This window comes from Rhincodon typus, chromosome 7 (assembly GCF_021869965.1).
Source record: "Rhincodon typus isolate 14 chromosome 7, sRhiTyp1.1, whole genome shotgun sequence".
Taxonomy (NCBI): domain Eukaryota; kingdom Metazoa; phylum Chordata; class Chondrichthyes; order Orectolobiformes; family Rhincodontidae; genus Rhincodon; species Rhincodon typus.
Window position 1 is genome coordinate 24,474,168 of NC_063338.1, and position 21,759 is coordinate 24,495,926.

The 21,759-nt window shown below is 40.7% G+C and overlaps 1 protein-coding gene across 1 annotated transcript; it reads left to right on the plus strand.

Annotated features, from left to right (window-relative positions):
- Positions 1 to 4,762: 4,762 nt before the first annotated feature.
- On the plus strand, positions 4,763 to 18,441 carry LOC109916168 (gamma-crystallin M2-like). Its single transcript, XM_048598820.1, has 4 exons — positions 4,763 to 4,884; positions 5,336 to 5,395; positions 10,085 to 10,327; positions 18,104 to 18,441. Exons 1-4 carry the CDS (start codon positions 4,867 to 4,869, stop codon positions 18,377 to 18,379), a joined length of 597 nt encoding a protein of 198 aa, XP_048454777.1. The 5' UTR covers positions 4,763 to 4,866; the 3' UTR covers positions 18,380 to 18,441.
- Positions 18,442 to 21,759: the final 3,318 nt, after the last annotated feature.

The following is a 21,759-nucleotide window of genomic DNA, read 5'->3' on the forward strand; positions in this document are numbered from 1 at the left end:
ATATCCTGTGAATTAATAATGAAGCTATTGATCATGTAACATATTTTAATGGCAACCCCATTTATCCCAAGGGGGTTTCTCGTACAGTGGGGAATGCATTGTAGTTAAAGATGGAAGTCAGTGGCTCTTGTTAATTTCCCAACACTCTGGCAGTTCAGGTGGTTTAACCTGCTACCTGTACAGAAATAGACCCATCTCAGTTGATTAAAACCCCTTAGTCTGTATAACATTTTCAAGAGTATTCACTAACTGAGCTGCCAAGGAACTTACTATATAACTAAGCTTAACTTTTCTGGATATATCCAGTCCTGAACCAAGGTCAATAAGCATTCTGGGCAGCATGATCTCTAAAGGTTTAACATATCCCTCCTCATGTGCAAAATAAATAGCAGTAGCTAATGCTTGATCAGGCATCAGAGAGTCAGTTTCCACATTGTACTGGCCTAAGAACAATACTTAAGCTCTTTGTGCTTTCTTTTTGGGCTGGCATTGGAAAATGCATGGTACAATAGGCCAGGAATGTTAAATGAAATCATCTTCACAAATCAATAGAACAGACTTATTTTTACAAGGAATCTGAAGGACTTTGATCACTGAAGCATCTCAAATTCCACTTTCATGCAAAGGCTGGTCTTTACAAAATTACATAAGAAATTTCTAAACTGGGAAAGTTCCAAACTACTTTGGAATACTTTAACCCTCAAAATTAAGATTTGGGATATTATTCCTATTTACTGTCAGCAAGTTTTTGTGGCATAATACTATGACCCTGAAACTTGGTTTACAAATTTTTGTAACAATATCTGTCAAATAAAAGGACAGATCTTCAGAGACTGATGTACAACTGAAAATGCATGTTGGGAACCCGTGGAAGTCCTGTAGTACAGATATACATGGGAATGGTCTTGGCTTTCTCCGTAATATCTCTGATTCTGAGTTCAAGTCAAAGAATTCGGACAGTTCCACAATATGTAACTGAGTAGATGTCCAGGAAATGACAGAGAGTTTAAAGCCCAGTCTAATACTTGGGTAACAACACAACAAAACACCCAACTACTCCAATGAATCCATGACTATCACCAGTAAATCTCCAACCCAATTACCCATTCACCCATCAATCCACCAACCATTCACTCACCCATGCACCTAACCACACTACTCAAGGACCAACCTGCCTGCCTCACCTGCCTACCCATCTAATCACCCTATCCACCTCAACTACTCTACACCCTGACCCAGAAGTTACCCAGTCACCCACATACAAACCTACCCTTCACTCACTCCACAATTTGCCCATTCATTTACTCACCCATTTACTCATTCATTCCTTGATAGATAAAGACCCAAACTTTACATTTACCACATGGCAGCTTGTGCCGTAAAATGAGGGTGTGTTCCATTTTGCGCTGATTCCATTCTGCTCCAACAAGTTCTATGGGGAGTGTTGCACCGCTCATTTCTTTTTGGCCAGGATCAATACTTATCCTTCTTTCATCTCTTCTTTTAAATGTATGAGATATTTTTCAAGTTTCTTCCCTCAAGGCAAAATGTGTAAAGCAACTGCAGGAATGTTTGCTGATGATTCACAATGTTCAGCACCATTTATGACTCCTCAGATACTGAAGCAGTTCACATCCAAATGCAGCAAGATTGCACAATATCCTGGGCTGACAAATGACAGGTAATATTCATGTCACATAAGTGCCAGGCAATGATCATTTCCAACAAAAGACAATCTTGCTTTTATCGCATGTAGACAAGATGGTTAAAAAGGCATTTAGCGTGCTGGCCTTCATTGCTCAGACCTTTGAACATAGGAAGTGGGATATTGTGTTGAAGATGTACAGGGTGTTGGTGAGGCCTCTTCTGGAGTACTGTGTCCAGTTCTGGTCTACCTGTTATAGGAAGGATATTATTAGGCTGGAGATGGCTCAGAAGAGATTTATCAGGATTGGGAATGAAGGGTTTGAGTTACCAAGAGAGACTGGATAGGCTAGGACATTTTTCACTGAAGCATAGGAGATCAAGAAGTGACCTTATAGAGGTTTATAAAATATTGAGGGGTAGAGATAAGGTGAATGGCAGTTGTCTTTTCCTGATGGTTGGAGATTTCAAGACTAGGGGGCATATTTTTAAGGTGTGAGGAGAAAGATTTAAAAAAGACATGAGAGGCAATTTTTGTTTTACACAGACAGTGGCCCGTGTGTGGAATGAACTTCCAGAGGAAGTGGAGGATGTGGGTTATAGAGATTAAAAGAGATTTAAATAAGTACATGAACAAGAAATGTATGGGCCAAGCAAAGACAGAAGGGACTAGTTTAGTTTTGCATTACGCTCAGCAAGGACTGGTTGCACTGAAGGGTCTGTTTCCATGCTGTATGACTCTATGACTCTATAACCACCACGGCTTAACATTCAATGGTATTACCATCACTGAGTCCCCCACTATCAACATCCTGCAGGTGACAATTAACCAGTAACTAAACTGGACAAGCCATATCAATATTGTGGCTACTAAAGCAGGTCAGAGTCTAGGAATCCTGCAATGAGTAACTCATCTCCTGATTCCCCAAAGCCTGTCCACCATGTACAAGGCACAAGTCAGAAATGTCATGGAATGCTCTCCACTTGCCTGGAATAGGTACAGCTACAACAAACCTCAAGCAACAGGACACTATCCAGGACAAAGCAGCCACTTGATTGGCACCGTATCAATAATACTCCTCCACAACATGTGGAGTGCATGCCATCTACAAGATGTACAGCATAAATTCTCAAAGGTTCCTTAGAAAATACCTCCCAAATGCATAACCACAACTTCTCCGGGAGGACATAGGCAAGAGACATGTGGAAACACCACTCCCTGCAGGTTTCTCCTCAAGCCACACATCATCATGATTTGGAAATATATTACTGTTCCGTCAGTGTCTCTGGCCCAAAATCATGGAACACCCTTCCTAAATGCATTGTGCATGTACATATATGAAATGGATTACAGTATCTTAAGAAGACAGCTCACCACCACCTTCTCAAGAGCCACTAAGAATGGGCAATAAATGTTGGCCCAACCAGGGACACCCACATCACAGAAATGAATAAAACAATTTGAAAAAAAGACGTAGACAGACTGGTAGATTAGGCATGTTGCACAGAAATTTAATGCAGAGAAGTTTGAAGTGAAGCATTTTTGGAAGGCAAAACATGGAGAAGTAATATAAAATAATAGGCATAATTTTAAAAGGGTACTGAAGCACAGGGACCTGGGGACATATGTCACAAATCTCAAGCTTTATCAAAAGGGAAGTGAGTATATAAAGAGGGAAGTTATGAAAAATCTACATAAAACGTTGGTTCGGCCTCACTCAAAGTATTACATGCAATTCTGACCCACAGATTTTGGGAAGAACCTGAAAGCATAAGAGAGGCTATAAAAATTATACATGGGCATTGTTCTAAGAAGAATGAGGAACTTCAGCAATATGCATAGATTGGAGAATCGTTGAAGAGAAGATTAGGAAAATATTTAATATGGATGTTCAATATCATAATGGGTCCAGACAGAGCAGATTGAGTTCTGTTCCTATTGGCAGAAGGACCAAGAACCAGAAGACACCAATTTAATAAAAAAGCATGGGCAACATGAGGAAGATCTATTGCATACAGTTGTGCCTTGAGAGTGTCATGGAAACAGGCCTTCAAGGAGAATTGTAGAATTGTTAGCATTGAAAAAGGCAGGGGATGTGGCACTAGTAAAAGTGCTCTCACAGAGGCCTGGCATGAAGACAAGGGCTGAATGGCCTCCTTCTGTGCTGTAATCATTCTGTAATTCTACATTTGTCTCCCTCACTATACGAAAGTTGGCTACTGGATTTACAAATTAACAATGACGCCACACATCTAAAATGCTTCATTGGTTGTCCCCAAAGGTTTGGGATACCACTGAGCTTTTGAACATTATTTATCAATTCATGTTCTTTTCTTTCTGAATATATTTGGAATCGCTGGCAGCAATGGATTCACCAGTAAAATTGAATATTAACAGAGCACTGGCAGGATTATTAAAACACTTCAAATTTATTTTAAAGTTTTTCGGGCAGACCAACCATGAGTTTCAGCTGGTAAACAGGTGGAGCTATGTAACACTTACCTGACTGATACGTTACAACACTGCTCAAGAGAAGTGATGCCATATCCACCAGTTCCACCCAGTTTAGAGTTAATGAGAAGCCCAAGCCATTTTGGATTGATACAAAACAAGCAAGCTAATTGCCTTTTTAATGAAAAGAATGAGAAACAACTTACACATTTCCACTGACCTAGTCAAAAGATTAAATTCCTGTTACTTCATGTATAATTTGTATAATTCCCAACTTTAGTCCCCTTTGCAGCGGCATTCTTGATGGGTTTCATTATTCTATCTCTTATGAATTGATGAATGTGTCAAACCTACCTTAAGACTTTGTACAATGGAAGTCTTGATCATTGTGCTTTTAACTAACTTTTGTAATCATTCATATATTCAAATAACTGTCACACTCATGTTTACACAAGAAATAAAGGGAAGGCATTTTTTGTGATATTTCAATCAACTTTGATGTTTCAACTTCAGTGTATTGAGTATAGGAGTTGGGAGGTCATGTTGAGGCTGTACAGAAGATTTGTTAATCCACTTTTGGAACACAGCACTCAATTCTGGCCTTCCTGCTACAGGAAAGATGTTGTGAAACTTGAAAGGTTCAGAAAAGATTCACAAGGATGTTGCTAGGGTTGGAGGGTTGAGCAATGGGGAGAGGCTGAATAAACTGGGGTTATTTTCCCAGAAGTGTCGGAAACGGAGGGGGTGACCTTATAGATGTTTAGAAAATCATGAGAGGCATGGATAAGGTGAGTAGCCAAAATTTTTTTCCCAAGTTAGGGGAGTCCAAAACTAGAGAGCATAGATTTACGATGAGAGGGGAAAGATTTAAAAGGGAACTGGGGGGGAATTTTTTTCGCGCAGAGGGTGGTGCGTGTATGGAATGAGCTGCCAGAAGAGGTGGTGGAGGCTGGTACAATTACAATATTAAAAAGGCATCTGGATGGGTATATGAATAGGAAGGGTTTAATAGGATATGGGCCAAATGCTGGCAAATGGGGCTAGATTAATTTAGGATATCTGGTCAGCATGGACAAGTTGGACTGAAGGGAATGTTTCCATGCGGTACAGCTCTATGACTCTATAACTTATATTTAATTTGTGAAAAATTACATCACACTCTTTTATACCACCTATTATACTAATTATTCAATAATCAGAAAGTCATCCGATAATTTTTTCTTACATTTGTTTTAACAGGTTGAAGATTTAAATTTCAAAATTGGAGGGATGGATTTTGAAGTTGTACGGTGGTGTAAAGTAGGTGTTGGCAAGTCTTTTGACATCTGTCTAGAGTTTTATTCCCGTTTAACGCTACTGGGTGTTGTTAACATTGAGCCCGAAAGTGCTGATGTATGTAGGCAATTGGGGAACTTATTCATTCTCAAGGAGAATATTTCAACATCTGAATGAAATTGCTAAATTAGCAAATAAGGAAGGCTTTTAAAACCACACAAAGGAATTGCCTATTGCCCAATAATAGTTGATATATAAATAAATGTCTTTCAAAATGCCAGGTGGCAACTGTACTCCGGAAGAAACATTAGAAATTCACATTACAGAGTCATCTAGTGGCCCAATCCTGTAACTATACCATCAGGACATTTGGGCGTAGCAAAATTCAATTGGATTTTTGATATATCAATTTAAAGTAGTAAATCTTAAATCATGTTTTTGTTTTAATTCTTAAAACAGAAAACAAACTTTATATAGAAGAAAGGTGCACACATTTTGTAAGATTTTTTTTCCAGATATAAATGTTTTCCTTGGAATGATCTCTATCCGTTCAGCAGATTTTCGCCCATTTTTCCAGTGTATCTTCATGTAGCTGAGATCACCAAAATGTATCTTTTTCCTAAAATAAGCATCAAAATATGTCTTAAATTTTCCTTTATTCTAGATTTCAATATAACATAACACTGCATGTGTACAGTTTTCTGAATTTGTGTGTCTCATAGGGTCATACAGCACGGAAACAGACTCTCCGGTCCAACTCGTCCATGCCGACCAGATATCCTAATTAAATCTAGGTCATTTGCCAGCGTTTGGCCCATATCCCTCTAAACCCTTCCTATTCATGTACCCATCCAGATGCTTCTTAAATGTTGTAATTGTACCCTCCACCACCACTTCCTCTGGCAGCTCATTCCATACTCGATCCACCCTCTGCGTGAAAATGTTGCCCCCTTAGGTCCCTTTTAAATCTTTCCCTCTCATGTTAAATCTCACTAAATGAAAAAATACAACTTCAGTGAATGAATGTCCCATGACCTGTAAGTACTCCAAATTTTATTGTTAATTTAAGTTACCAACAAGCGTTCAAATGCATGTAAGAACATGCAACAACATCTATATATCAAGTAAAAGCTGAAAGAACTGCAGAAGCTGGAAATCAGAAACAAAAACAGAAATTGCTGAAAGAGCTCAGCAGGTCTGATATCATCTGGGAGAGAAATCAGAGTTAATGTTTCAGGTCAGTGAGGACCATAAGAGACCCGCAGTATAGGCAGACATCTTAAGCTTCACTTAAGTAAAGTCGCCAAGTTGAACGTTCTGCTATGTTGCATGCCTGAAATACTGTATCAAAATTGGCAATTGTTCAAAATTGAAATAAAAAGCACAGCTACAGAGCTTCGAGCTGCCACTGAAAAAAAGAAAAAAAGCAAAGATCACAGTGAAAACACTAATTAAGAGAAAATGGCTGCAGCTTCTCCCTTACCAGCTTCTGTTTGGTTGATTGGGGATATGAATTAGAACTGGGAATTCTTCCATTAGCAATAGCAGAATTATGCGTTGGTAATGGATTTGTTGAGCAAACCAGTACAAGTCCAAGTTGTTATATTTTATCACTGTCGGGAAGAGGCAGTTTCAAAATATAATCCATGCTAAATCTGCTAGAAAAACAGAAAGAGACACATGGCAGAAATTTTAAAAGCATTGATGGAACATTTTGAACTTTAAATGAACAATAGTATGAATAGTACATATTCACTGCTAATGAACAATGAGGAATATGTAACATCATTAACTCAGCTTGCAGAAACCTGTGAATGTTCTCAATTAAAAGATGAGTTAAGTAGAAACAGGATTGTATTTGGAACAAGAGATTCAAACATGAAAGCATGCCTACTGAGAAAAGACAAACTCAGGAGAGCAATTGACTTTTGCAGAAGTCCCCAAGTTATGAATCAACAGACAGACCATACCCGTGGCAGAAAAACCAGGTCTTGCATTATGTCGACAGATGCTCCAGATAGACAGCACAGAACAATCACAGGCAAAATGGCAGATGTAAATTCTACAGAAGGCATTGTGCAAACACAAAAGGCACAAACAGTATGGGAAAATCAATGTTGTCAATGTAAGAAACCAAATAATTTTGTACATGTGTGTCGCTGAATGGAATTATAACAAGCAGGTACAGATAGCCACTGGAGAGATATCAACTGAAAGTTCTGATCAATCACTGAGCAAGAAGTTAGTTCAGTCAAGTTGATAAGTGAGGTGTGGTTTATGGTAGTTAAAAAAATGAAGACTGGAGAAGGACACATCAGGTCAACAAAATCGTCAAACAGACATTGCATGATTGCAACATCATGTCCTTCACTGACTTGTGCAACGTGGCTCAACATGACAATTCAAAAACAAAACCCTTGGAAGTAAGTTTATTGATGGCCCCATACATGTGCCAAGAGGACAGATTACTCTGTGAGCTCAATGCAATAACTTGAATGGGGAGCTGAAGTTTCTGGCCACCAATGGCAAGCAAGTACTGCTCATCTCAGGTGAAGCAAGTCTAAAGCTGGAACAGGTAAATGTGTTGCAACACACTAAGCTGTTGAACATGGAGCATGTCCTAATGGTGTACAACAATGTGTTAACAGAGTTAGGATGTTGTCAAGGAGAATACATCCTCAAAAAGTTGAGGATGCAATATAAATGCAACATTTATACAAAGAGAATTACAAATAACAGCCCTTCAAAGGAGGGAAGTTAAAACTGAATGGACTGTTATCTCATGTGATTACAAAGTTAATGAGGGCCTGATGACTCCTTGCTTAATGGCAAGACACCCCCTATTATATCCAAAACTGCAGGTACATTCTGTGTTTATCCCTTTGAGGAATATTGAAAGACAATGACTAAAAAGCCAGTCTCAACTCTATGGAGTGAGCTTGTGGGAGTGAAGGGATTATATTACCCAAGAGTATTAGCCCAGGTTCAACTATTAGCATGCTATGAAGGGTCAAAGAAGTATCCAATCATCATCCATATATTGCAAGCCAGAAAAAAGGAAATGGGACAAAAAAAGGCACTTTCTTACCTTCAGTGCTGAAATTCAATCACAGTCAAAAGGAATTAGAACAGCAGAATCCCAACCATACTGCAAAATAGAGGTTTATAAAATCATGATAGCGTTAATAGTCAAAGTCTTTTCCCCAGGGTGGGTAGTCCAAAACTAGAGGGCATAGGTTAAAGGTGAGAGGGGGAAGTTTTAAAAAGGACCTGAGGGGTAAATTTTTCATATGGATGGCGGTGCTTATGTGGGGCAAGCTGCCAGAGGAAGTGGTGGAAGTGGGTACAATGACAACATTTAAAAGGCATATGATGGGAATATGAATAGGAAGGGTTCAGAGGGATATGGGCCAAATGCTTGCAATTGAGACTAGGTCAAATTGGGATGTCTAGTCGGTGCGGACAAGTTAGATCAGAGGGTCTGTTTTCATGCTGTATGACTCTATGACCCTATGACTCTATCAAACAAGGAAATTGCCAGCTGGAGCCTGAAAGACAATAAAGAAGAGCTGGAAAAGATGGGAGTAATCAAGAAAGTTCTAACTCCCACCGAATAGAAGATTAGCAGCATGGTAGCGATGAAGCCACTTGGAAAGCTGAGAGCATACATTGACACAAATGGTTTACATAACGTTTTGAAGATATCTCACTACCCCACTCCAACCACTGAAGGAATTTTACCACAATTTGCAAAGGCGTAAATCTTCATCACCCTCGGTGTAAGGTGTGGCTACAAGCAAGTGAAGCTATACGAAAGCAACACCTTTCTAATTACATTCTGGATGTCCTTTGGGAGATACAGATGATCGTGCATGCTGTTTGACATTTCTACTGCTTCAGAAGAATATCAGTGCAGACAACACAACATAGTTAGTGATCTTCCTGCACTGCAAGCTAGACACAATGGAAGACGCCATGGCTGATCAGGATCAAATTCCTGTATGATTGTTTGACAGATTTTGCCAGGTAAACCTGAAAGTGAACAAGAAAGAAATATAATTAAAGGCACATGAATCGAGTACATAATCCAAATACTGACAGCAAAAAGAATGATAGAGTAAGATAGCAGGAGACTCACGTGGAGGTTATACACCAGCATAAAATGTTTGGGTGAATGAAATGTTTCTGTATGTGATGCGATGAAATACATAATTTGCTGCTGCAGGAATTTTTCATCATTTAATAGTGCCAAAATACTTGGGATAATTTCCTAAACATGTACACGTTAAGATTATTCCAATTTTGGTTAAAAAATCTTATTTTTATCGTCAATTTAGTCTTGTTACCCAAGCTGGTTTTCATGATTCCTAATAGTTAAAGTCCCCAATACTTTATTTTGAAATCAAATATACATTGTACTTGTGACATGCCAGAGTAAATCGACTGAACAAAGACCTGATCCATCATTAAGTCAAATGAGTGCCTCCAAAGACTACAAGCCATTTCATGGAGGAATCTGCTGACTTGGAATTCCTTAATGAAATAACAAAGGTCGACCTATAAAAAGCCATGAACTCCAACTCCTGGCACACAAGAGTAGCTCTGGCAGTGTCATCAAAATGGTTAAGGTAAAAAGTAACTTATTATTGTGATGCTTTGTTCTGTTAAAATTAGTTATGCTCCAGCCTATCTAACAGCTTTCTAACACTATAGGTAATCTTTTACGAGGACAGGAACTTCCAGGGTCGGCACTATGAGTGCAGCAGTGACTGTGCCGACCTGCACTCTTACATCAGCAGCTGTAACTCCATCCGTGTTGAGAGTGGCTGCTGGGTGGCGTATGAGAGACCCAATTACATGGGATACCAGTATGTTCTGACCAAGGGAGAGTACCCTGACTGCCAGCACTGGATGGGATTCAATGACAACATCAGGTCATGTCGCACTTATAGCTATGTAAGTGATCCAATATTATCATTTGAAATTTGCTGCATCTTTATAGGTCAAGTGTTACTTTTAAATATTATCCATATACTTTCTTGTCACATTGACAAAGGTGAAATTTTAAGCTGTATAATGTACAAGAAATGAGCAGGTCTGTTATCTATTCATTTAGAGTCATAGAGTCATAGAGATATACAACACGGAAACAGACCCTTCAGTCCAAGTCGTCCCTGCCAACCAGATATCCTAAATAAATCTAGTCCCATTTGCCAGCATTTGGCCCATATCTTGCTAAACCCTTCCTATTCATTTCCCCATCTAGATGCCTTTTAAATGTTGGAATGGTACCAGCCTCCACTACTTTCTCTGGAAGCTCATTCCATACACGCACCACCCTCTGCATGAAAAAAATGTTCCTTATGTCCGTGTTATATTTTTCTCTTATCACCTTAAACCTATGCCCTCGAGTTTTGGACTCCACAACCTTAGGGAAAAGACCTTGCCTATTTACCCGATCCATGCCCCACGTGATTTACAAACCTCTATTAAGTCATCCCTCAGCCTCTGACGCTCCAGGGAAAATAGCCCCAGACTATTCAGCCTCTCCCGATAGCTCAAACCCTCCAACCCTGGCAACATCCTTGTAAATCTTTTCTGCACCCTTTATAGTTTCATAACATCCTTCCTATAGGAAAGAGGCCAGGATTGCATGCAATACTCCAAAAGTGGCATAATCAATGTCCTGTACAGCCACAACAGGACCTCCCTACTCCTATACTCAATGCACTGACCAATAAAGACAAGCGTACCAAATGCCTTCTTCACTATCCTATCCACCTGTGAGTCCACTTTCAAGGAATTATGAACCTGCACTCCAAGGTCTCCCCAGGACCTTACCATTAAGTGTATAAGTCCTGCCCTGATTTGCCTTTCCAAAATGCAGCACCTCACATTTATATAAATTAAATTCCATCTGCCAATCCTCGGCCCATTGGCCCATCTGATCAAGATCCTGTTGTACTCTGAGGTAACATTCTTCACTATTTACTATACCTCCAATTTTGATGTCATCTGCAAACTTATTAACCATACCTCCTATGTTCACGTTTATATAAATCATTTATATAAATGACGAAAGTGGACCCAGCACCGATCCTTGTGGCATACCACTGGTCACAAGCCTCCAGTCTGAAAAGCAACCCTCCACCACCCTCTGTCTTCTACCTTTGAGCCACTTCTGTATCCAAATAGCTAATTCTCCCTGTATTCCGTGTGATCTAACCAGTCAACCTTGAAGAACTTTGCCGAATGCCTTACTGAAGTCCAAATAGATCACATCCACCGCTCTGCCCTCATCAATCCTCTTCATTATTTTTTCAAAAAACTTAAATCATGTTAGTGAGACATGATTTCCCGTGCACAAAGCCATGTTGACAATCCCTAATCAGTCTTTGTCTTTCCAAATACATGTAAATCCTGTCCCTCAGGATTCCCTCCAACAACTTGCCTGCCACCGGTTTAGTTTCCTGGCTTTTCCTTACCACGTTTCATAAATAGTGACACCATATTAGCCATCCTCCAGTCTTCCGGCACCTCACCTGTGGCTATTAATGATACAAATATCTCAGCAAAATCTCTTTATTAGATTCCCACAGAGTTCTCGGATGCACTTCATCAGGACCCAGGGGTTTATCCACCTTTATGCTTTTTAAGACGTCCAGTACCACCTCCTCTGTGAGACGGAAACTTTTCAAGATGTCCCTATTTATTTTCCCACGTTCTCTAACTATATCCTTCTCCACGGTTGCAAAATACTCATTTATTATTGCCCTCATCTCCTGCAGTTCCTCACATAGGTGGCCTTACTGATCTTTTAAGGGGTCTTATTCTCTCCCTCGTTACCCTTTTGTCCTTAATGTATTTGTGGAATTCCTTTGGATTCTGCTTAAACTTATTTGCCAAAGCTATTTCATGTCCCATTTTTGCCCTCCTGATTTCCCTCTTAAATATACTCCTACTGTCTTTAAATTCTTCTAAGGATTCACTTGATCTCTGCTGTCTGTACCTGACATATGCTTCCTTTATCGTCTTGACAAAAACCTCAATTTCTCTCGTCATCCAGCATATTCCCTACACCTACCAGCCTTGCCCTTCACCCTAACAGGAACATACTGTCTCTGGACTCTCGTTATCTCATTTTTGAAAGTTTCCCATTTCCCAGCCCTCCCTTTACCTGCAAACATCTGCCCCCAGACAACTTTTGAAAGTTCTTGACTAATGCCGTCAAGATTTGCCTTCCTCCAATTTAGAACTTTAACTTTTAGATCCGGTCTATCCTTTTCCATCACTATTTTAAAACTAATAGAATTATGATCACTGGCCCCAAAGTGCTCCCCCACTGACACCTCAGTCATCTGCCCTGCCTTATTTCCCAAGAGAAGGTCAAGTTTTGCACCTTCTCTAATAGTTACATTCACGTACCGAATTAGAAAATTTTCTTGTACACACTTAACAAATTACTCTCCATCCAAGCTTTTCACACTATGGTAATCCCAGTCTATGTTTGGAAAATTAAAATCTCCGACCATAACCACCCTATTATTCTTACAGATAACTGAGACCTCCTTACAAATTTGTTTATCAATTTCCTGCTGACTATTGTGGGGTCTATAGTTCAATCCCAATGAGGCAATCAACCCTTTCTTATTTCTCAGTTCCACCCAAATAACTTCCCTGGATGTATTCCCAGGAATATCCTCCCCAAGCACAGTCGTAATATAATCTCTAATCAAAAATGCCACTCCCCATCCTCTCTTTCTCCCCTTTCTAGCCTTCCCATAGCATCTATAACCTGGAACATTAAGCTGCCAGTCCTGTCCACCCCGAGTCACGTCTCTGTAATTGCTATGATATCCCAGTTGCATGTTCCCAACCATGCCCTAAGTTCAGCTGCCTAACCTGTTAGGCTTCTTGCATCGGAATAAATGTGATTTAATTTATCAGTCCTACCTCATACTTAGCTTTGTTTCTGCCTGTCCTGACTGTTTGACTTAGTCCTTTTCGCAACTGTACCAGTCTCAGACTGATTTCTTTCCTCATTATTTCCCTGAGTCCCATCACCCCTTTCCTAGTTTAAATCCTCCCAAAAATCTCTAGTAAATCTCCCGGCCAGTATATTAGCCCCCTCCCAATTCAGGTGCAATCCGTCCTTCTTATACAGTTCACTTCTATCCCAGAAAAGATTCCAATGGTCCAAAAATGTGAATCCTTCTCCCCTGCGCCAGCTCCTCAGCCACACATTAATCTGCTCAATCCTCCTATTCCTACCCTCACAAGCTCATAGCACCAGGAGTAATCCAAATATAACTACCCTCGAGGGCCTACTTTTTAAATTTCCACCTAACTTCCTACATTTTCTTCTCAGAATCTCATCCTTGTCACTTCCTATGTCGTTAGTTCCAATGTGTACAACAACCTCCTGTTGGTCCCTCTCTCCTTTGAGAATATTCTGCACCCTCTCCGATATATCCTTGACCCTGGCTCCAGGGAGGCAACACACCATTCATGTCTCGCTGTTGGCCACAGAAACATCTGTCTGTGCCTCTGACTAGAGAGTTTCCTATCACAATTGACCACTTGGAACCTAGTGTACCCCTCCTTACATTAGAGCCAGTATCGGTACCACAAACCTGGCTGTCAGTGCCATATTCCCTGAGCATCCATCACCCCCTATGTTTTCCAAAACAGCATACTTGTTTGAGATGGGGATAGCCACAGGAGACTCTTGGACTATCTGTCTCCCTGTCCTACGTTTCCTGGAGGTCACCCATCTAGCTGACTGTATCTTCAATTAATCTCTCTTCCTGCAACTACCATCCATCACATTCCCTAGCTCCTGTAAATTCCTCATGGCCTCTAAATGCCACTCCAAATGATCCATGCGATCTAATAGGATTCACAACCAAACACATTTCCTGCAGACTTAATCGGCAGTAACATGGAAACTCTCCCTAATCTCCCATATCTGACAGGAAGAGCGCGTCACTCTACTAAAAGCCATGTTTGCACCTTAACAATCTACAGATTCAGAAATTAGCTTCATATGAAGGTTGTGAGTCTTTGGAATTCCCTTCCTGAAACAGCAGTAGATGTGAAACTTTAATTATTTTTAAGATTCCTGAATACCAATGGGATGAAAGATTATCGGGGATATGCAGGAATGTATAGTTGAGGTTAAAATCACTTGGGCCATGATCTTACTGAATGGTGGAGCAAGCCCGAAGGGATAAATGTTCTACTCTTGTTCCTTACTGGTAGGCTTGATTATAAAAAGTGTAGAATGAGAAACCCCATTCATTCTCACCCTGATGTTTGGCACATGTCAATGAACAAAGGAACAGGGCAATCAGAGTCCAAATTCTTTACTGTCATTTAAGTCCTCTATCAGAAGCTCCAATCAAAAAACAAACTCAGCAAGACTTATCAGAGAACTCTCGTTCAATTCCATCATGTTTTTTTTCTTCATAAATCACTTATTAAGCCTCAGCTTGGAGAATTAATCCTGATACCATGCACTATCATTCAGGGAAGGATACTAAAGCTTTGAAAAAGGTGCAGAGCAGATTTTCCAGAATATACCAAGAAGGGCTAGTTCCAGATTTTTGGAGAGAAGAGCAAAGGTTCTCCTTAAAACTGAAATGTTTGGGGGGTGATTTAATTGTGGAATTCAAAATTATGATGGTTTTTGATCATTAAAAGAGAAAACATTGTTTGCACAGATGTATTAGCCAGTAATAGAGGACATATGTTTAAAATAATTGACAAATATTCCAGAAAGGATATGTAGAGAAGTATTTTTATGCAAGAGTTCTTGCAGTCTGGAAGCATTACCTAAAAAGATGGAGAAAGTATATTCAACTTTGTGGGCATTAGATAAATGTAGTAGTGCAAAGTATGACAAAATATATACAATACAAAAGCAGGTTATTCAGTCCAAGTCATTTGTGTTAACGATAATGCTTTGTTATGACCCTTGTCTCCATGTCCTCCTTCATTCAACTCTATGTCCTCCTATTCATTTTCTCTCATGTTTATCTAACTTCCTCTTCTTTGTGTCCATCCTTTTGGCTCAACTGTTCCTTCTGGTAATGAATTCTATGTTTTAACTACTTTCAAAGTAAAGCAGTTCCACTTGCATTCTCAGTTGAACTATCTCTTATATTTATAATCTCTTTTTGTTATCTCTCTCTTAGAAGGAAACATCTCTTTATCAGCTGAGCAAATCATTTAAGACCATTATTAGTGTTTGTCTTTCTAAAACCACAGCCTTCTCATATGTTCTGATCGACATTACAGCTGAATTCTAGTATCAACTTTGTTTTTTTTTTGCAATCACCAGTGGCTCTTTTTTTCATAAAGTGGAGACATAAATGATCATAGTAGTATGGTCTAATCGAGATTCATCACTAATTTAACATAACTTCTTTGCTTTTCAATTCTTTCCTATGAGGAACATGCCCAATACTTTGTCTACATTTTTCTTAAATGGCCTTAGTAACCTTTGTTGCTACCTTTACTAATTTGTGCATCTGTACTTCCAAATCCTTCTTTTCCTTTGCCACAGATAAACAAACATTTCACAAGGAGTAAGGGGCTTTCTTATTCTCTCTACAAAATGACCAACTCAACACTCATGTACATTTCGCATTGAATGTTTCCATTAGCAGCCACCTTTTAGTTTTTGGAAGGTGCTGCTTCTCAATTTCTGGTTGCACTTCAGCCCCATGCCTCCTGAACTGTGGACACCCCAGGCAGGGAGGGGAGAAGAGGTCAGAGGGCCTCGTCATGGGTCTGCTCCTGGGCCTGGCCAAAGTAGCCATTAGAGGTCCAGGCAGGGGGAGGAGTCATTGTACCTCACTCTCTGCCCTCGATTTTAACAGTTACATGTGAGCACAGTTGTCCTTTTAGAGGGAGCATGCGGTGTCCACTGTTATAGAAGTTCATAGAATAATAGAATCCCTACAGTGTGAGAACAGGCCCTTCAGCCCAACAAGTCCACACCAACCCTCATAGCATCTCACACAGACCCATCCCTCTAATCCACTCATCCCTGAACACTATGGGCAGTTTAGCATGGCCAATCCACCTACCCTGCACATTTTTGGACTTTTGGGAGGAAACCAGATCACCCGCAGGAAACCCACGCAGACACAAGGAGAATGTGCACACTCCACACAGATAGTTGCCCAAGGGTGGAATCGAACCCAGGACCCTGGTGCTGTGAGGCAGCGGTGCTAACCACTGAGCTAACATGCCACCCCATGCATTGGCCAGGAATTGAAGCCGGGCCTCCTGCGTGGCAGGCGAGAATTCTACTGCGGAACCACCAAGGCCAGAGGCAATAGCTGGGAATAGCGACGAGAGTGGGATAGAGACCGGTGGGCATTTCAGGGCCTGGAGTACATTATCACCCCAGAAAATGTCATTTTGATTTAGTACGTTTCTATTCCCTGTTTAATAAGTTTGTGTTAATCATTAGTTTGCATTTTCGTTATGGTGTCGCGTCAAGGGCTGTTTGATGTAATTTTGGCTTTAAAAGAATCTAAATTAATTTGCCATTTGCATGTCTGTTCCATAAGCTTATTACCTTAATTTGTCGTAATCCTGCCCTGTGTATACTTCACTCCCCTGTTTTGGTGCCATCTACAAATTTTACAATTCACTATTTTGATACTCAAGTCCAAATCGTTTGCTTGAATGCTTAAAAATAAATAAGAGACTGCAGTGCTGTGAGGAAAAAGCAAGGTAATGGAACTAATTGAATATCTATGTCAAAAAAGATGGATAGTTTCTGTGCTGTCATGAATCACAGAATCCCTACAGTGTGAAAGCAGGCCATTTGGCCCATCGAATCCACACTGACCCTCTGAAAAACATCCCACACAGACCCACCCTCTACCCTATCCCTGTAACCCTGATTTACCATGGCTAACCCACCCAGCCTGCACATCCCTGGACATTATGGGCAATTTCCCTTGGCCAATCCACCTAACCTGCACATCTTTGGACTGTGGAAGGAAACCGGAGCACCTGGACGAAAACCATGCAGACACAGGGGAAACGTGCAAACTCCACACAAACAGTGGCCTGAGGATGGAATCTGACCTAGGTCCCTGGTGCTGTAAGGTAGTAGTGTGAACCATTGTGCACCCGCAGGTTTTACCTAATCTGCATAAATCCCCACTCATTGCTGAATCAGCTGATCTCAGTTGGAGAGAACCTGGGCATTGGGTCACAAAGTTACAAAGAAAATGTTGGCTGGGATTCCTCCTTCTCATAATTTTTTGGGCTATCAGAATATCTGTGTGAATGTAGGATTGCTACACGGAGCTCAATTTTCATGGTCCCACTAATCTAGTGAAGTCATTGCGCTCCCAAACAAATATCTCACTGCTTAGTCCAGATATTGAAAGATGCTCATTGGATCTACAGCCAAAACCCACTGAGAGTCATTGCTTCAAGGAATGCAAAAGAAGAAATGGATACCAAAATAAATAAATGAATTCATTCTCCTCCGAATGCAATTTAAAAGTTACAGCAGGGTCAGTTTCGTTATCCATTTAATATGCCCCAATGTCCTCTAAGTTCATTGATGCAAGTTTCTTTTGGTAATCATCTATGTATCATTTATATTGATTTAGTATGCCTGATTCAAGAATAATACATTCCAGCATGGATGAATTTGTATTTGATTTATCTAGTTAAGCAATAAAATGCTTCATCTCACAGGCAAGTGGGGCTTCATATAAAATAAAGATTCACGAGAGGCCTAATTTTGGAGGACAAATGATGGAATTCATGGAAGACTGTCCATCTGTCTACGATTGTTTCCGTTACCGTGACATCCACTCCTGCCATGTGATGGACGGTTACTGGATCTTCTATGAGCATCCCAACTACAGAGGGCGGCAGTACTTCATGAGACCCGGTGAATACAGGAGATACTCTGACTGGGGAGCCATTGTCGCTACTGTCGGCTCCTTCCGTCGTGTTCTGGACATCTAATCTTCATCAGCGTCCTTTAAGAAAAATTGGTCAAAAATAAAAATTGTTTCCCTGCATTTAAATTACTGTCCAAGCCTTTTGATATAAATATTGTTTATGCTTGTAAGTTACTCTGACTTAGAATCAGCACCTTAAATTGGGAGGCATTATTTCCTTTCAACTATTACTTCAAAGAAACTGTCCTGTTTTTTCTTTTATTACCTATTGCCAAAAGAAAAACATATTTTAAAACCTTTCAAACGGAATAAAATTCCCCCTTTCATTTTTAACATTTAAATTCATAAAGTAATGAAAACTTAATCTCTCTTCACAGAAGTCTAATGTCCCAAGGTACTTGGCAAGCTATTATCATCAACAGCACGAGACAAGAAGTCAAACACTGCTCCAGTTTCTAAAAATATACAGTCAAAAGTGATCTCACAAAGTTACTGAGGATCTAAAATTACTCGTGTTTCGTAACAAAAGCCATATATTTAAGCTATTCAAAATAAGAAAGCTGGTGTTTACATTAATTACATATCCACTGTCAAAATGCAGCAGGTTTTATTTAACCGTACAGCGTGTTAAATCTGGAACCTATTAGTAACTGAAAGGCTGTTGACAGTGTGGTATTTCAGTAATCCATGGGAAACAGGATTACTCTGCATGATGTGCAGAGTGCCAGAAATATAAAAATAACACATGGTTAAATTGGAAAGTCGAGGCATTCCAAGGCATTAGAATTTTACCAGAAATCAACTAAGTGTCAATTTTGGTAACTTGAATGGAGGGTTTCTCTCTATCAGCATGAGCAACGATTTCTCACACACACAATCTTCCCAAACTTGCCACTTTACCAATGCACCTCGCCTCTATGACTCCCCAGTTGTCCTATCTTCCCTCTCACCAGAGCTAGAAATACTCACCATTGCTGGGACCTCCTGATATTCTCAGCACTAGTGCCATTTTTAATGTCTTCCTTAGCATCATCCCAAATTAGAACCTTTGTCTAAGGGAACGCTACACTTTCCCAAATGCCGAGTGTAGCCCACCATCTTATCATTGCTGAATGTGGAACCATCACATTCTGAAAGCCTTCAAACATTTGAAAATGTTCACTTTTATTCAGAAACTGAAAAAGCAAAGAGGAAACAAACAGACAAAATCTGCATTTGTTTCTAGAAATAGACCAGGGGCCAGTTATCTTTCAAGTTGCTAATTACAGTGAGTCAATGAGTGATCACTGCACCCAGCTCATACCTGTTGGAATTGAGTGTCAATTATGAACTGTCTGGCTTGTTGTGCCTCATGTTGCACTGCTCTGTTATGGTGAGTGTGATACCCCTCCTTTTTGCCTTCTGTTCCTCCTCAACAGTCTGCTTCGGTTCTCCTAGCTGTTTAGTGTCCATCATATCCCCTATCTGCCTGCTGCAGCTGTGTAGAGTGCAACATACAATGATTATGCAGCATGTTCGATCTGGAGTTTCATGCATGCCTGCCTCACTTCAGACTGATCCAAGCATCAGAACTTACCTTCAGCACAGTCACTGTCTGCTGTATGCTGGCCTTGGTCAAAAAGTGGGCTACATTGTACCTACTCAGCCAGGGGATTGCTTAAAGGAGCCATCAGCCAAGGTTACAGAGGGTAGCCCTTGTCTCCCACTAGTAAGGCAGATTATCCTTGACAGTTTAACGTACTCTTCCATATAGTGGAACATGGAGGCCTCTGACAAAGAGGGCTGTATAGTTCCTCATTATGAGCCTTTGGCATAGGGATCTAATTCCAGTAATGTGGGTTATTGTGTCTTTGTGCTGCCTATGAGATCTTAGATTGTCTTTGTGAATTGTGGTTTGCAACTTTTAAGAACATCTGCAATTGCTTCTGTTTCACAGAGATAACTATCGTCAATCTGCAATGACCACTGATATGGTCACAATTACTTGCGACCAGGATTTGAATCCCACACAGTTGGACACTGTGTACATTTCGCATGCAGGGTGCTATGATTACAGGTGACCATCAATCTGTAATGTGAAAGTGCCTGATTAATGCAAATGCCCCTCACATCACTCACATGTAGAGCCCAAATGCTCAGACAGAAAATAAATACTTACTCCACCTGCTGTGGGTGTGTTCACTGTCGTATTTCCAGTGCACATTTATGATTTGCAATGAGTACAGAAGGTAATGAAGGTTGCGTTTGGTACAGTGAGTTGCAAGATCTGCCTGATAAACCAGTCCCCCACCTTTCCCCCAAATCTTGATGCTCTTTCCTTTCACTGTCAAGTCCATCAATCCTGAGCTTTCACATCTTTCCACATATTTCATTGGATTACCACTTCATCTCCCAACATTGCTGCCTGAGCCCTGTCCTGCAGCTTAGTCACTCCAACCATTATAATGCACTATGCCCACACTACCACAAGACCCCCAACTCCCATCCTTCCCCCACATTGACGCTGGCTGTGAATGTCATTGAACCCCACACCTCCCACAGTAACCCATCCATGTCCACCAATGCCCCCATCTAGATGTTGAGTCAGTTCCTTATATAATTATTGATCCCTCTGCATTTCAGCATGCAGTTTCCAGTCCTCACAGTTGAGTACCTCAGCTTCCCTGCCAGAGCAGTGCTTCTGATAAACCCCTAAAATTTCATTGAAATGACCCTTACGATGCTCCAAACCCCCTGACCCCTCAATTGACTTGGATGGATTGTCCTGAATGATGACAGTCCAGAATGCTGACTGATTCATGTGCAGCTTCCTGACTGCAAATCCTGTTCTGGTTGCACTGGACCTGCAGAACTGAATGTGGCCCACTCCCTGAACTGCAGTGATACTCATGACCCTGACCACCCCAAATAGCTGACTAACTCCATCCAAGCCCCAAGATTGAAAGTGGGCAATGCTCTTGATTTACTGTTTCAGGAACCCCCTGAGTGAATGCCGTCTTCCTTGGCCGGACTGAGGACTGCTCCGGTTAGACTTTGAGACATTTGGTTGAGTAGTTTGCCACGTACTTCAAGAGTGACATTGATGTAGCCTCGTACAGAAACCTGTCCATCCCCTTGACTGATGACTGTTGACGAGATTCTTGTCTGTGTGTCTGCTTTAAACAGCGAGGCAAGACTGAAGTACTGTGAGCCTTTACGCTCTGGCTGTGTCAGCAAAGCACAAAAAGGCAAGGCAAGGCAGAGATGTTGTAAGCTTCCAAGTAGGCACAAAATGAGTGAGTGCTAAAATGAGGAGCCCTGAGATTCACTTTGGTCAAATTCAGAAGGTAGGTGCTTATCCTGGTGCTCGAAGTGTCATGGCAACAACTTTACACTGAAGGTAACTCACTCCAAAGTGAAGCACTGAGCTGCATAACTGCATTATAAGTGCATCATAAGTGCATC